This window comes from Sabethes cyaneus, chromosome 3 (genome assembly GCF_943734655.1).
Source record: "Sabethes cyaneus chromosome 3, idSabCyanKW18_F2, whole genome shotgun sequence".
NCBI classification, from domain to species: Eukaryota; Metazoa; Arthropoda; class Insecta; order Diptera; family Culicidae; genus Sabethes; species Sabethes cyaneus.
In genome coordinates, this window is record NC_071355.1 from 253,912,411 (window position 1) to 253,928,777 (window position 16,367).

General features: G+C 41.5%; 1 protein-coding gene across 2 annotated transcripts in view; it reads right to left on the reverse strand.

Moving 5' to 3' along the window:
• LOC128739219 (rap1 GTPase-activating protein 1) overlaps window positions 1-15,501 on the reverse strand; it is a 39,070-nt gene extending 23,569 nt beyond the window's left edge. For both annotated transcript variants that reach the window (XM_053834673.1, XM_053834672.1), the window contains exon 1: window positions 13,834-15,501. In XM_053834673.1, the coding sequence (XP_053690648.1) occupies window positions 13,834-13,962 (129 nt within the window). In that variant the 5' untranslated portion in view covers window positions 13,963-15,501. The remainder of the gene's footprint in view (window positions 1-13,833) is intronic.
• Window positions 15,502-16,367: the final 866 nt, after the last annotated feature.

A 16,367-nucleotide genomic window follows, 5' to 3' on the forward strand; every position in this document is an offset into this window, starting at 1 on the left:
TCCTAGCTTGGAGGCTTGTTGCAGTGCTTATGAATATCAAACCACCGCAGAAAAACATTTGACCGTCTTGTATTACCCTACCGTCAATCACTTGGTGGTTTTGTTCAACACCTAAAACACAGCAAAGCTTAATACCAGCGCGATTAGTGCCGAATTCCCCGAAGGGGTTCAGTTGTGGTGATCGATAACATAATAGAAATAAAGGAAATTAATTATATTGATTATCTAGTAAGCGTGAGCAAAGTAATATTGAAGGTGATTTAATTCTGCGATGTTCTTTGTTACGATTTTCTTAATTCTTCCAAATTCGGTCCGTTGTGCTGAGCTAATCAAAAACAATTTATTTTCGACTGAACTCCGGCAAGCGCGGTCGTTGGCCGGCTGCCAGTATATTGACGCTTTTTACCACTGCCCTGGAACTGAACGTAATTTATTAATTGGGATGCGTTTCTACACAATACGTCAGCTGGCTGGCTACAGCATATATTGGCAACAAACAGCTTGATTGATTGGTGTTCTGCTGCTGGAAAGTCTGATTGTTATGTGATGTCAGTGCCTCTAATTCTGCTTTTATTCGCCAAGCTCTTCCCGGCACAAGGTAATCAATCAGACAGCAAATAATGGCGATTCATTCGGTCAGCCGCGGGGCCAGGCGACTGGGATTTGGAGGCATGCCGTATGCCGTATTGACGGTCTAGAACAACTAAAAGCAATTTTGTTTGCTTGTTTTGCCACATTAATCGATAGAATTAAGCGATTAAACAGTTTATGAATAGTTACTTATTTCACATCCCTTTGAATTCAAAACAAATGAACTCACGTTTTGGGTGACGTTAGCGAGCCTGGAACTGTTTCTAATTCCGTCGATTGCCGCATAGTCGACGTATTGCTTCACCGCTGTGAGCACGTGCTGTTTTTAAATCTAACATCAAGCCTCCATTAGTATAGTTATTGTGAAAGTTCACACATTCGTTCGGAAGTTACCACCCTTCAGGCGCAAATATCGGTTCGGTTATGAAACCAGCAAGGATACTACCTCTCTATTCACGTTGAAATATAAGTATCGATTTCTCTCAAGCTGCGACTAAATTAAATACAATTTCTACTACCCACTGAGTTTCATTCGGCGTCATCGACCGTTTTTTCTTCTCTCTACTTGAAAAATAAAGGCGATACGAACGAGTACCGTCATCATCCTTCTACCATTATCCACTTCATAATCATTGTCATAGTCCTCACGATCACGATCATGCTTAACCGGCAAACCGGGTAGATTGAAGGGTTCGTCAGACGGGAAGAAAAAGAAAACCTGCAGCCAACTATTTGCATGTTGTTAGTCGCAGTCACGTTTGCATTTGCACGCTCCGGCTGTACATCGCGCGAATGACACACCTGATCGCTGAACGAGTGCTGTCATCGCCGGCGTCAAGCGGTGCGTACCGTGCTTCGTCACCACCGGCAGCGGCACTGGCAGCCGCCAACGGACGCTGTTGAAAAGTAATGGTTTTCAGAGTGATTTTTCCTTTAGCTTTACCTTACCTTCCAGCGCAATTCATTTCGATTCACCCATTAACTGATTGCTAATAAAATTGAGTAATTAGAGCATTGCGCCGCAGGTACCCAGTCTATACTTTTCTGTGCAGTGTGCGGGGCTGAATCGAACAAGGTCAGCTCGGCACAAGAACATGCGGTAATGACTGGAAAAAATTACTAATGAAAATGATCATTTTCATGTTTCAGGGTGACGAGAATCTTTCCCTTTAAGTTTGGATTTAGTTTCACCACCCTGTTGTTTCCTGACAGCTCACATCTCAGCGTTTGCTTTGATCATCTATATGTGTGCTTCAAAGGGTATTGTTAGTTAGTTAGTTAGATAATCTGATTTTCCATGTTTTACCGTGTTCAAAAAAACAGCCTCCGTATCACTGATGTTAACGCTTACCTGAAAGAGAAAGAAAAAAGTTGCATGTTATATTACTGTGAATCAACGTGTTGCGACATCGTAAAGATTTTCAATTCATTTCTTCGTCGCGTGATTAGTCCATTGTATTCCTTTACAATCTGCTCAAAATGCCTAAGCCACCGTTTTATTGCCTATCATAACATAAATTAAACAACAACCTGTGTCCTGCAGGGCGATTTGAATCAGCCGCAACTGGCTTGAATAACCACTTTCGTTTAAAACTGTTGTACGAATAAGACGCGTGTGCGGAATCGACAATTAAGGCAGAAATTATCATAAACCGTAGAAACACCCCTTCTTCGTACTGCCTATTTTCTGCTTTAACTTGGATACTCCTCAAGCGACGAAAAAACGGTGTCGTTTGTCCATAACTAGTGGGCGATACCTGACATATGCCGCCTCGAGAATAAAATCTAAATAAGTATTATAATCGTTTCATCACGCACAGAACGTTGAGGTTACGCAAAAAACGTTGTTTGCCCTTAAGTAAAGAGAATCCAAGTTCAGCTCAGCCAGCAATGCTAAGATATGGCGGAATAAGTGGGTGTCCGGCTTTGTACCGCGTCGAGCTGATACAGTAAATATGACGGAATAAATTACAGAATAACAGAGTGAAAATAAACACAAACACAAATCGGCAAAGGACTGAGAAACAGCGAAGACTGATGCGGTAATAATTTACAAGAATATGCCACACAAATGTAAATGTATCATTTATGATAAACGTTTTCTTTGGTTAGCTGTCCAATGTTAATAGCTATCAACTTTTTGCTTGTTGTTTCAATGCTCTAGACTTGCCAACCTCCGCACATATTTTGGCGTCCTTTTCGTTATTTATAGACTGCAGACCACCGTCTGATTAATTCAGCTCTATTGTCTTTATTAATCGCACTGTTTTGAGTTTTGCCCGTTAACGTGAATTACTCTACTCATTTCACCGTGGCAGACAGGGAAAAATCGCCTTGTTCAACGAAAACCAACAACCAACCCATTGACGGGTAGCGGCGGTGGTGAGAAAATGGACGCTTGGAAAAGTGAAACTTGATGCGCAATGCGGCAGCATGCGGATGACGTCACCGGGAAAGTGACAAATGTGCGCGCCGCGCGCCGTCACTGGTATGGCGCAATCGCAGACAGCTGTGCGAAAGTTTCATCTCAGCTAGCGTTGCCGATGCTGACAGTGACAGCACAAGTTGTAGTCATGGTAGACAGTCAGGCGTTGATGGGCCGATAATTGTTCGGAATAAGAGCGTGCCGTCGAGACGAAAACATAGAGTTTATAAAAATTTTAATTAAATAAATTATATTTGTTCAGAAAGATCGCCAAAGCCGAGGTATTCAAGAAAAACTCGCAGTGCCAGGGTTAAGATGGAGATATCTTCTTGAGAAATACGCCTTCCGTTTACAGTTTTGTTGCTAATCTCATTGTCATCAGAAAAATCATGTAGCTCTTTTGTTGCTTACGGTAACAAAAGCTATTCAGACGGGGTTAGTCTTCTCTCCCACATTCAACCCACCTACAAGACGCCGCGCTGAGTAGATGAAATAGCACTTGCAAATTCATACACACGAGGAAACTAAGAACTAAGGGAGTCCATCAGAGTAATACGCATTGGCGTAGCTAGGAAATTTCCCTGGAGGGGGCCTAGGGGGCAGGGCCTTTGATTATCACCGAATTTCAAACAAAACAGAAAATCTTTTTTCTTAGAATACATTGTTTTTTGTGCCTCTGAGTTTCGTATGTACAACTGCACAGTGATTTTCATCATAGTAGGGTAGATGCTCCAGTAATGGAGGGATTATGTCGGGGGATAGTGTGTAAAGACAATTTGAACGCTCAATTTATCAGTTTCCAATTGAACTACATGATAATATGATGCACCATAGTGTTGGCTTTAAATACATACCAAAATTATACCATTCTGCTGGTTAATATATCTAAAATATTGCTTTTCCTGACATTAGTATGTGCTCCTAAAGTAGTGGTAATGTTCCTATAATAGTGGAAAATTTGCCTATAATAGTGGAATGTTGTTTAGCGCCTTAGCAACGCTTGCAATGAGCATGGCAGCAGGTGCATAACAACGTAGGCTTGTTAAAATGCTATGGATTGTTACGAATTTCTTAAGCAATTGCACTCTATTGGACTGCTGAAAAGGAATTTGTAATTTTTGCACTAACATCTTGAATTTTAACTGTGTATCTTAGATAAAGCTGTTAACAAATATATATTAGACAATAGAAAACGGAAATTATCTCGAAATCCGCCAAAATCATGATATATTTCGAGTTTCCACCACTACTGGTACTACCACAACTACTGGAGCATCTACCCTATACAAGTTCAATATATCGTGAAAATAGAACGGGAGAAAGTGATTTTCAAACCCAGAAGGTGATATTCACTTCAGGAAAAAACAATTTTAAATGCAGTAAATGAAAAGAAAAATCTTATGTCCAACAGCTGAACGCAATAGATGCTAAATAACAACATAATTTTTTTTTATTGATTTTCACTGCTCAAACGTGAATATCAGTTTGTTACAATATCACAGGGCGCTGATATTCTATATTCTCGTGCATGAAGTTCATGCTTGCTGTATATAGTTATTATGCACGTTTGATCAAAGCAAGCAGATTTTCAACGCAAGGTAGACTGATAATCCAGAAGTTTGAACGTTATGCTGATGAATATTAACAGCACTGCTAGGGGGTGCCTTCGAAAAAATTAGGTTTATATCACCATCACCGATAGCACAAGGTTTTGTGGAGAAATACCAGGCGGGCTTGATGAGGGTCCGCGCAATTACCAGAAATGTCGGGAGTACGACCTGTCCGCGCATCACATCTTTATTGATTTCAAAGTAACATACGATAGTCGATCGAGACCAGCTATAGCAGATAATGCACGAACACGGTTTTCCGAATAAACTGACGCAACTGGGCAGAGCTACATTGGAGAGAGTGTTGTGTTTCGTATGCATCTCGGGGATACTTTCGAGTTACTTTGAGACGCGGCGAAAGTTGGGACAAGGTGACGGCTTATTTTGCATGCTATTCAGCATCGCACTTAAAGGGGTGATCCGACGGAATCGGAATTTTGGACGAGTGTTCTAAACATAAATGCGGCCAAGACCAAATACTCAAAGGAAACAAACGCGTGCCTCTCGCGAACGGTAACTGTTGATGGCGACGAACTAGAAGTGGCAGATAAGTTCGTGTATTTGGGATTGCTAGTGCACACGGACAACAACACTAGTAAGGGGATCTAGCGCATTTAAGCGGGAAATTAGGCTTCCTTAGCCCTTCGCAAAACGCTAGGCATACACTATGTTCGAGCGGAAGGTACTACGGATTATATTTGGCGGAGCACAAACTGAAAGCGGAGACGTATGAATCATGAGCTACAAGCACTATTTGGAGAGACTCCCATCGTCATCTGGCGAAAGTCAGTAGGCTACAGTACGAGGAAAACAATTCTTTTTAACAACTGCACCAGCATCAGGAACAGGGAGGCTCAACGTACAAGATGGCTCGACCAGGTCGAAAGTGATTTGCGACTTCTATGACTGGGAAATTTGCGACGAGTAGCCCAAGATGTAGATGAATGGAGACGAATGCTTGAAACAGTATGAGCCGGGGTGGCTACTAAGCTACTAGCGACGACAACTACGCTTTTGCAACGCCTAGTGAAAAAGAAAATATCTACACAGCGGGAACATATACGCTGAGTTTTTTTCCGGTTTCCAATTCCAATGAGGAACATTTCTGGAGGGGGCCTGGTACCCCAGGCACCCCCTCTATCTACGCCAATGGTAATACGATGACATTCGTACCGCTTGAAAAGTTTGTATCATTTACAATATGCAACAATTCCCACAATGACTGAATTCGACAGCGTTTCGGAAGAACATAGAGTTCATGAACAGCTCCTTTGAATTGTAGCAGAAAAAATAGTGGAAAATTGTATGTTTAAGAAAAGCATTAATAAAAATTGTAGAAAAGCTTGAAGTTTTAGGCATGAGCTGTCGAAAATATAAAGCATAAATCTTAGTTTTTCCAATTATTTAGACCAAAGTTGTGGACCTACAATTACATATACTGTTTGAACGATTCGCGAGCAAAGAGTCAAGTTTAGTCATCATTAGATAGTATCAGGGATGAATATAAAACAAAACTTTATCATTTTCAAAACTACACCATCTTGAGCTGACTGATGCCAAGCACTTTCCTCAGTTCTTATTATTATAAACTCCATTTCCCTGCCTGTGCAGCAAGTGCGGACCCAAATGTCTATAGAGTATAGCGGAACTCACTAACCACAGAATGGGCAAAACTTTAAAACGCACCGTTAAAGTGCTGGGTAAATAATAGCACCCATTTTCTCCCCGCTCTTCCGGGATGATCAAATCGACTATCCAATCCGCCAACCAAACGCAAGAAGAGTGCCAATTTCACACTCCACGAGAGATTTTCGAATGACTCGCAGCGCACCAACCAGATCCTCTTGAAAGATACCGACCGACCGATAGCAAACGAACGCTAGAGGAGAAACGAAAAAAAAAACTATCCGCATATTGCCAATATTTACCGTTGGTGGGCCCCTTGTACCCATTGTGGCTAACCTCGAATGTAGCGTCGTACAGCTAAACAGTTTTTGATTTCCGTTTTCTCTTTTATTATTTAAAGTAGCGCGCGAGCAGCTTCGGACGGTAACGTCAGTCCGATGGATGCATACTTGACTCATAAAAGCATCCACAAATTACCACTAAGCGAGTCGAGATGGGAAACACTCCAGCAGTGAACGAAAAATGGAAGTTCATCCCTGTCTAAACATTTTCCTCGACGGTCAATCCATTTCGGCGCGTGTTGCCATCCGAATCAGCCCATCTATGCATCCTACAGTTTGGAGCGAGATGCAATATCGTAAATAACGATAACTGTGCTTGAATTAATCAAATTGTTTCTTGTTTCTTTTCTTAGTTGGGTGAGGTCTCGCCAGGCTGAGCCACATCGGAGTTTAGCTGAAGACGAACGAACCCACCAAATGGACACGGAGGATCACGGAATGCCGCGGCAGTGGCGGTGGCGACGACGACGACGACGAAATAATCTTCGCATAGCTGCATTAGTGGCCTGAATCGAAGACGTGTGCGCAATTTTCGAGGTTGATTGAAGAAATATTATTACATCTGGCTGCTGCTGCTGCTGCTTCTGCTACTGGAGGATGGTTTTTATGCCTTTCGTGCGGAATTTCCTAAACGTCGAATCGACAATTTTTTGGGTTGCACTTGCGAGCGAGCGTGACCGAGATTTTCGTTCATACAACGGTTAATGTACTGAGATACGATCGATGGCGAAGGAAATTATCCCAAGTCGAGCGAAAATAGATTATCTTTCACTTCGTTCAAAATTGAAAAATTTGTTTTTATTAATTCAATGTAAAAACTGTGAGTTCCTCTAAAATGAAAATTTCAAATGGGTGAGTTTTTTTCTTGTTTTAGAAAAACTGGCAATGTGACTGATTATAATGACTGCTTCATTAAATCCAACACTATAAAAGTTGGTTTAAAATTGGCCAACAATTGCAGCATCGTTACGAGTAAATTTACTTTATGGTCCGGAAGTTTATTCATTGTTTTTTTTTTTACAATTGGCAGTATGCATGGCTGTCATTTACTACTTTTTTTGTTTTGCAGAATATAAAGCGCCATTTAACTGACTGTATCCTTTCGATACAGGATGAGTACTGCCATACCACACACAGACATCAGATAATGGCAAGGCCAATTATTTTCTTCCGTCCTACGTCACTGAGCCCCCGGTCCGTCCATTGAATTTGCGGTGGCGAGTATGAAATAAAACTGGAAACGACTTCATGTCGCCAATATTTCACGACCTCGTAATATTGTCCGTTGTGCGCGGGAGAGACGAATGACGAGATGGATATATTAAACAATGCATTGAATACTGCAATACCACTGTATCATGAAACCATTGTAGTTGGAATCACATTTGAAATGAAGAAACGTTGAAAACTATAAAATGCCTTACAAAACCTCTAACAGATAATTATCCGCAGTTTGACGTAATTTGTTATTCGCCAATTGGGTAACCGAACATCCAAAGTGACAAAAAATATATTCTTCTCGTTATTTTATTTGTAACAAAGTACATGCTTATAAATTACCTCCTAAATCAACTAAATTATGCATAATCCAAGCGTCATACTAGTGGCACAGTCAATTAGTAGCGGGTGAGAAAAACCGATACAAAGTATTGATTGAAATTTACTGCTTTTGAATTAACACCAGTTAATGTCGGGTTGCTATCACAACACTGTCCACAAGCATTATTTTTCGACTGCATGACTGTACACACCACGAAGCACACACACCATCGTAGTAGTGTTGGTCTAGGCGCCATACATATGTTGCTTGATTTGATGATCTACTTCACTTGCACAGTGGGATAAATCCGCAGTTTTCAGAATTTTCATATTTTTGGAATATTCGAGTTAACTGAGATAAAGCCAAAGGTACTATAATTGAGATGAAAATATTCCACACTAGACGCGAATGATCTATAAAAAGTTAAAAACGATATACGTATTGCAGAAGAAAGAACAAAAGTGCCACTTCTGCAATAAAGCTGGACATTTCCACAGGGACTGTCGTAACCCGGAGTACGACAAGAAGTAGGCAACTGAGAAAAATCAGAAGGCCAACATACTAGTCGAAACAAAGGAACGAGGGTACTAGTCTGCTGACCAATCATTGCGATGACGTTGTATGTAGACTCGGGCACTGCTTCTCGAAAATGCACGGATATAAATTTAATCTCCAAAATGAGCAAAATGACTCATGATTTCAGGTTTCTAGCTTATGCTTTATGAAAATACACAATGAATAATAATTATGATATCACGAGCTTCTTGCAGTACAACTCAACACCAAATCATGAACAATTATTCATGATTTTGTGCTGCTTGATATGGCAGTTCAGTCATGATTTGACAGCAATTTAAAGTTGTGATTTCATTCATGGTATCGGAATCGGATTTCTTTCCGTGTGTAACGGAGATGCACTCGACGATTGGCCTTGCGGATGCCAACAAAATCGCAGCGGTACGTGACTCGAGCAGATTCCGTTTGCTGAATGGAAATGGAGGTACCTGAAGAATAGCTTATCGCTTTCTGAAGCCCAAGACGAACTGCATTACAGTTAGTGGTAGTCACGAGGAGCTTCAATAAGATACAAGACTACCTGTCTTCGCCGAACACATAGTCAATGAACCAATGATCGAGGAAGAAGGATTGAGGAGCTAGAGGGTAACACCGATGATAGCAATTCGTTCCATAGTTCTACCGAGAACGAACCTGATTTTAAAGGATTTGACCCAGAAAAAATTCTTCCTCGATCGTCACAAAATAATAAGAGGATTATCCTTTCGTTGGCTGATTAATGAAATGTCCGCCGTAGATGATGAGCCGCAAACCATGGAAGCAGCCTTGTCTGGTCCGGACGAAGCGGAATGGCGAGCTGTAATGAAGGAGGAGCTGGAGTCCCATGATCGAAATGGCACATGGGAGCTCACTGATCTTCCACCCGGTCCCAAAGCGGTTGGCTGCAGGTGGAAGTTCAAAAGAAGTGCGGCCAACACTATTGTCAACCTTCATGGCTTTTAATAATTAAAATAAATCTGCTGTTGTCAGTAAGATTTACATTCGCAGGTTTTATATGAATTAAAATATTTTTTCAAGAATTATCACATCAGGGTCGACTTGTATGGTCTTAGACATTAGTTAGGTGCTGGAACCAGCTTCTACATAGCGTCCTGCAGAGCCTGACATTTACACAAAGCGAAACGAGTTTCTCATCAAGATCGTCGGTAAACGACATACTAGTCGCGTGCCAGGATTCTGCGGAGATCGACCATGTCACCAAAGCATTGAGAGCGAAGTTCGACATTACCGATTTAGGAGCGCCAAGCTTCTTTCTAGGACTGGAGATCCACCGACTTTACGGGAAATACAGTATTTGCCTGGAGAGTTACATTGACAAAATTGCTGCGAGAGTCGGGCAACAGGACGCCAAGACTACGAAGTGCCCGATGGATACTGAGTAAACTTCATCGGTTGATACCAGTTCCCCATTCCCGAATAACACAGCCTACCGGAGCCTTGCAGGCGACGTGCTTTATGTCGCCCTTTTGCCCTCCCAGACATCGCCGTAATTGCATCTCTCCTCGGTCGGATGGAAGGTGTGCGCTCCTAGCGAGAACAATTTGCTTGCTGTGAAGAGAGTACACTGGAGTAGCTTTTTACACGAGTATTTTTACGCGAATTTCGGAATTTACGCGTTTTTTTACACGGTGATTTACACGGAACGTATCCTTCGCGTAAAAAGCAACTTGTGTGTACTTTGTTATCTCGAGTCAACAAAAGAAGCTTAGCTGCTGTACAAGAATAATACTCAAGGGCCTGTCGGATTCTCAAATGCCGATTGGGCATTTGGGAAACGCTGTGTTAATGCGCTGGGTTAATTCATTAGTACCATTTTTCGTTAGGACCTTTTGAAAAAGCAATCAAGATCTTTAAAAAATAATCGATATCATAAAATGATACCTTTTTTTAAATAGAACAATAGAATAATAAAGAGAACATAGAACATCTATGCAAAGTTTAGCTAAATCGGAAACGACTTGTTAAAGAAATTGTTCTAGTTTCTTCACTTAGCATGAAATTAAAATTTCTCTCCATAGAAATATGAATAATGCTTTGCCTATTTGAACATTAAAAAGTTTGGCCACCCAAATTTTGACTTCAGCTCATTGTACGATACAAAGCGCATAGCCAACGTCAAGCGTCCGGAGCGCCTTATTGTTTCTCCGAACCAGAGCCTACTTATTGCCTCTATGCTTAAGCTGGAGCTGCTTCGTGCGGTAGGCAGCTTTGGTCTTTGGCGGGTTCCGAGATTGACATTTAAAACCAAAGGGTGTGCTGATTGCTTCAAGGAAAATGGAATTTAACGTTGCAGAGCAGCCTTTCTGCGTTGTTGATCTTATTCGTGCACCTAATGGCCTCGACAATGATGTCATTTTTCGCTAGATAGCATAGGAACGCAGCACTACAACAAGCCCATTAGCATGACTATCTGTAAGCGAAACTGCCGGTAAAAAGTCAAGCAAATTAACCTTCTGTACTGCTGGCAAAGTTTTCATTGCTTTTTCCTTTGTATTTTGGTCGGATTTATAACCGAGTTACGGTAGGGAATTTGGCATTCTGGTTGGTCTACTCAAGTTAAATTGGCAGGCACCCATTTCCACGAAATATGTCGGAAGTGGGGTTTTGATAACACATTTTGACACCTTGGATACAATCGCTCTGGCAAAGTCTGCATTGCAAAAGAGGGTGCGGCGGTGGGTGAGTCGATTCAAGTTCGTTTCATTGAACCGGTTGCTCGTATCAGTACGGCACGGATCAGTTGTTCGTGTTTGTTTTTTATCGATGCAATTACCACACGGGGAAGCTACATGCACTAATTTCTGGTTTCCGCCGTGATTTATTCCGGGTAATTGGCCGAAGTCCGGGGTATGCTGCCCACAAGCAACGCAATGGGAAACCGTGAAGCCTGTAGTTTGTGTAGGAACATGCTACAATTATTGATGTTCAGTTTTAGGTTCATGCTTTTTTTTGCGCCGGCGCTTCGTTTAACGGTGTTCCTAGGTGTCTAGGTTAGGTTTAGGTTGAACAACATTTTACAGACCGCCTTACTTGATCCTTTCAACTTGAAACTTAAGCAAGTGGGACGCAATGTAAAACACTCAAAGCTTGGTGTATCGGCTGATGCGCAAAAGCCAAAGCATCACAGTCACTTTCTTGGAATTCAGTGCAGCATCGAACTGGACAGGGGGACACTAATGCAATCAGCAAAGCAGTCACACATGTTTGTTGACAACACGGTAAATGGAGAAAAAATTGAAATACAAAATCGAAAACACACAGTAGAATGCAGTCCCGCCTTGACGTGTCTCTCTGCATGTTGTTTCTTGCCCGATCGAGTCAGTCGGTCAACTCGTGGAACCGGTTCTCGGCTGGAGTTTGCCTGGACCAGCAGCAACAATACAAATGAAGGAGGCTACGGTACGTGTGTGCATCGGCTGCGCAAATTTATCACCATAAGCTAAACAGTATCATTCGAGCTATTAATGGCCGGTCCCAAGATGATGAAAGGAAATATATAAAAAAGAAAATCGAACGGTAATGAGATGGTGACACAAAGAGACAAAAGTGAAACTGAAATCACAAATGGTGTGATTTTGCTTTCAATATTCAGAAGCAATAAACTCTTTTTATGCGGGTTATAGTAGTTTAGATTTCATGTGCTTGTTTCGCTGTTAATCACAATTGAGAACCATTTTTTGCTTGGCATTGAAATAAAACAATCACGGTTCAAGGAGTTGTTTTGCACTGTATTCACACGTGCATATTTAGAAAAGTAGGCCAAAATTGACTGTCGACTGACAGCACAAAAGTCGCAAGTTTCGATTGTTTTTAATTTTATAGCGCTGTTGCGCACGAATAGGTAGTGGAAAATCATCTACTGAGTGATGATTTCAACCAGTCGTCATGCAAATTGAAGTCCAAGGTAAAGCTTCTTCTGAGTCGATTTATTTCTTTTCCACTAGACCTAACATTGATATTGATACCGATTTATATTTTATTGAGCTCGTTCCGTACTGGTCATAGCCGTCACGGTTTGAATTTCAGCTGCATGTTTGTCTATTCCCTTCTAAGCCGCTTATCGTCTCTGTGCATCGATCGATCGTTTTAGCAGCGGCGTTGTGGCCAGATAAGCGAAGCTTTTTTTTATTCCCCGTTTGTCACTTTGTTGCACACAGTATGCCTTCCAGTGAGGAGTAGGAGGGGACTGTTTGAGCATCGGTAAAAGATATCATAAACGGCGACAGCTGGCAAGCGGTATGTTTCTAACCTATATCACATTTGTTCTATGTGCGAAGAACAATTTTGACTTTGAAATAAAAATCGGCTTTCCCGGAGCAGGTGAATAATTTTAACAGCTGCCTGTCAGGCAAACGAATAAACAATGATGGATTATTATCCATCGTGAGTGAGGACACTTTTTCAAATGTATTAAGCCAACCATCCTCAACTGTATTTAACGAGCGTTATGAACAACAGTAATGAGGTAGAATTTTGTGCTCAGGTAAAAAATGAGTAAAACAGAACCACTTACCCTACTGAATTACTGTTCGAATCGCCCCTAACCCAGTTGAAGTGAGCGTTTGCTAGTGCACTTTGCTTAATGACAAAAAATCGATTATTCAATCAGAAATGGTTCATTACAGAGATTGATGGTGGTGGTAGCAATGATTGAAGGTTACGTAGCTGCGAAGCAGCGGCAAGTCATGACAAGGAGGATAGTTCCGTGATCCAAACAAAACACATTGCCACTTGGGGCAATTGAAAAAAAAGCATCCATCCTCATCGCAATCGAATAATATACGTATGTCGAGCAAAGCATCTTGGCATTGTGATCGTTAGAATTGAAAAAATTATCAAATGTTCTCGAACGCGATCCAAAGATGATGGTTTTCACTGGGTCGATGTTCGTAACGTTTTTTTTCTGATCTTGGAAAAAAACATACTGTTATTGAGCGTATTTTGAACTTTGGCCGTGATTTTCTGGTTAAGTTTCAATCAAATATTACCAACGGAACGAGCTAAAGCTGATTGATTGATTGATTGATTGATTGTTGATTTGATAGCTTTATCGAAAATGGCTTCCCAGAACTCCTCGTAAGAACATATTCCGCTAGCAGACATAATCTACCAAGTTGGGCTTACCTCAATTCGATTGTTGTTAATGCTGTTGGCATTGGTATTGCTGATGCTGGTTGTGGTGGTGCTGGAGCTGGTGTTGCTGCTAACGGAACTTCTGTTTCCGGGCAGATCCCGCCATCGAAGGACCCCCATCACTGCCTGTCGCACCCAGCGGCGCTCTCCCGCTTCGTTGTGGAAGGCCACCGTTCTAGCTTTACCGTAGCCAATGATGGAACTGATTGCCAGTAGATCGGTCGAAAACTATCAACTGCAACGTAGGCTCCGTTTAATTTGCTTTACCAAAAAGCAGCGTCCAAGGTTTTTCACTGTTTTCCACACTTTAAAGTGATCGTTTTAGTCATTTTTATATCCTTAGCAAGCAGTTATTTTCGCTCTATGATTCTTCAGAACATTCTCGAAGTCATGGGACGATGATCTTTGCCGAACGACCTGCAATTATAATTGCAAGCTCGGGTGAGCAATAAGCAGCCCTCCAAAGTTCCTTATACCGTGGCAAAAAGCTATTTTTTCTGCCTCCTTCACCGTCAGCACGAGCGATGAGTCATCGTCAGATGTGACTCCGTTCTGGCTCTGTGCTTGCCACCCTTCCAACCCAAGCCTGTCTGTTAGTCTGGTTGGTAACCAGCCAGTCAGTGAGAGACTGTTTCGTCCATATATTATTCGTGGGGAGCAGGCAGAGCGTATGACGTGAGCCAGTCAAAACAATCTCCGCTGCTGGATTGTTGTCTTAAATAAGACGAAAGTCAATAAAGGAGGTACAACATTCCCCGTACAACTTCATTCAGTTCAATCAACAACTTTTACGAGCTTTTTTGCGTCCATCAGAAATGAGCCATTGAAATGAAAACTCTCATTTGCACTGAGTGTTTGCGAACATTAGGAAATGAAACTTTCGTTGGTTGGAAACTCAAATTTTAGACAAAAGAACCACTAAAACTCATTCGGCTTCACTTCCGTTCGAAACGATCAGATGTCACACACGCACGGGAAATGAGAAAACGCAAAACAGTTTTATTAATTGCTGGTCCACTTTCTTCGGGGCTGATCGGAATTCAACCGCCATCGGAATCGGCACTTAGGTAAACTTGACTCTCACTTTCGTATGCGCTTCTCAATCACTTTCATAAACACACTTTTCGATTCGGTAGTTGGGTTTGCTGTTTTGCTGTTCGAATCAATTGCTTCGCGCGCCAGCGACAATTTCATGTGTACTTCGCATTCGATCACTTTCTATTATTCCGAAACACCGCCACGATCCACGATCGGCAAATCGTAATAGCAGCTTCACAGTACGACTCAACGTACACACCCACAAGGCCAAGATGATCAAGTTGTACCAATGCTCACGGAATTCCTATATGTGGATCGAATTCAAGAACACTAAGCACGCAAACACCATCTTCCTCGCAGCAACCGGTGTTCGTGACGATCGTGATCAAGTTTCAAGCTACGAAATCTGTGTACCACCAGTCGTGGGTGCTAAAAAGAACACCTTCCCGACGTACACTATAGACCCGTTCCGCTCTTTAATAATATGCACTACTTTGATTACCAGTCGCTTACTTGGTGGTGAACGCACGGTTGTTGATCATATTTCAAACACGACGCAGGCGGCGGCGACGACGATGGGACACAACACAACGGCGCTGCAACAACGCATTATGACAACCGTTCACAACGAAAGTTTACTAGCGAATGAGATGGAGTGGAGACTAGGTGAAGCCGCCGTTCAAAGAGAAGAGAAAACCGAACCGCGAGACTGACAAAGGGGGAGAAAATGAGAGAGGGCGGAAAATAGTGGGCAGGCTGTATAGGGTGTTGCGTAGCGAAGCATGGCTGGAATTTTGAGTCGACTGAAAAGTGAATTGCCCTTAAAGCCAAATGAGTTGAATTTTTTTGTGAATACTTAGTAAATTTAATTACATGATTTTATGAATCTAGGTAAAAAAAGAAAAATTTCAAACTTAGTTTACTAATTACATACTTCAGCTATTAAAAAATGTTGAGAACTCAACAACCAGAAAGAGTAACGTATGCCTGAAAATGTTTTGTTAAAATATCAAAAAATTGTTGCTACCTAGTTTATTTTATCAAAAATATAAAAGTATCAATTAAAAAAATGGCCTAATGAATTACAAAAAAAAATTAAATTTCAGTTGAAAGCTGCCTCGAAACAGACACTAATGAAGCCAGTAAGTTGTAGGTGATCCGTATGTGTCAAAATCAGGGATGGAAAAAAATCGTTTTTAACGATCAAGCCATTATGACAAATCTCATATCAGATCATGCTCATTGCATGATTATGTTGAGAGATATAACAGATACAGAGGATCGGTTGTGTGCAGTGCGTGAATCTCAATACGAACAACATGAGTGACATTTTTTCTCTATGACCGACTGCTGAAAGTTGTTTAGAGAACAAAATCATTAGCATTAGCTAAAGCTTCACTGTCTCCTATTTTCCTAATTAAATTAGAGTGAAATGTTCTAATTTTCTCATACATCGCCAATTAAAGCTTGATAGAAGAAAATTTTGT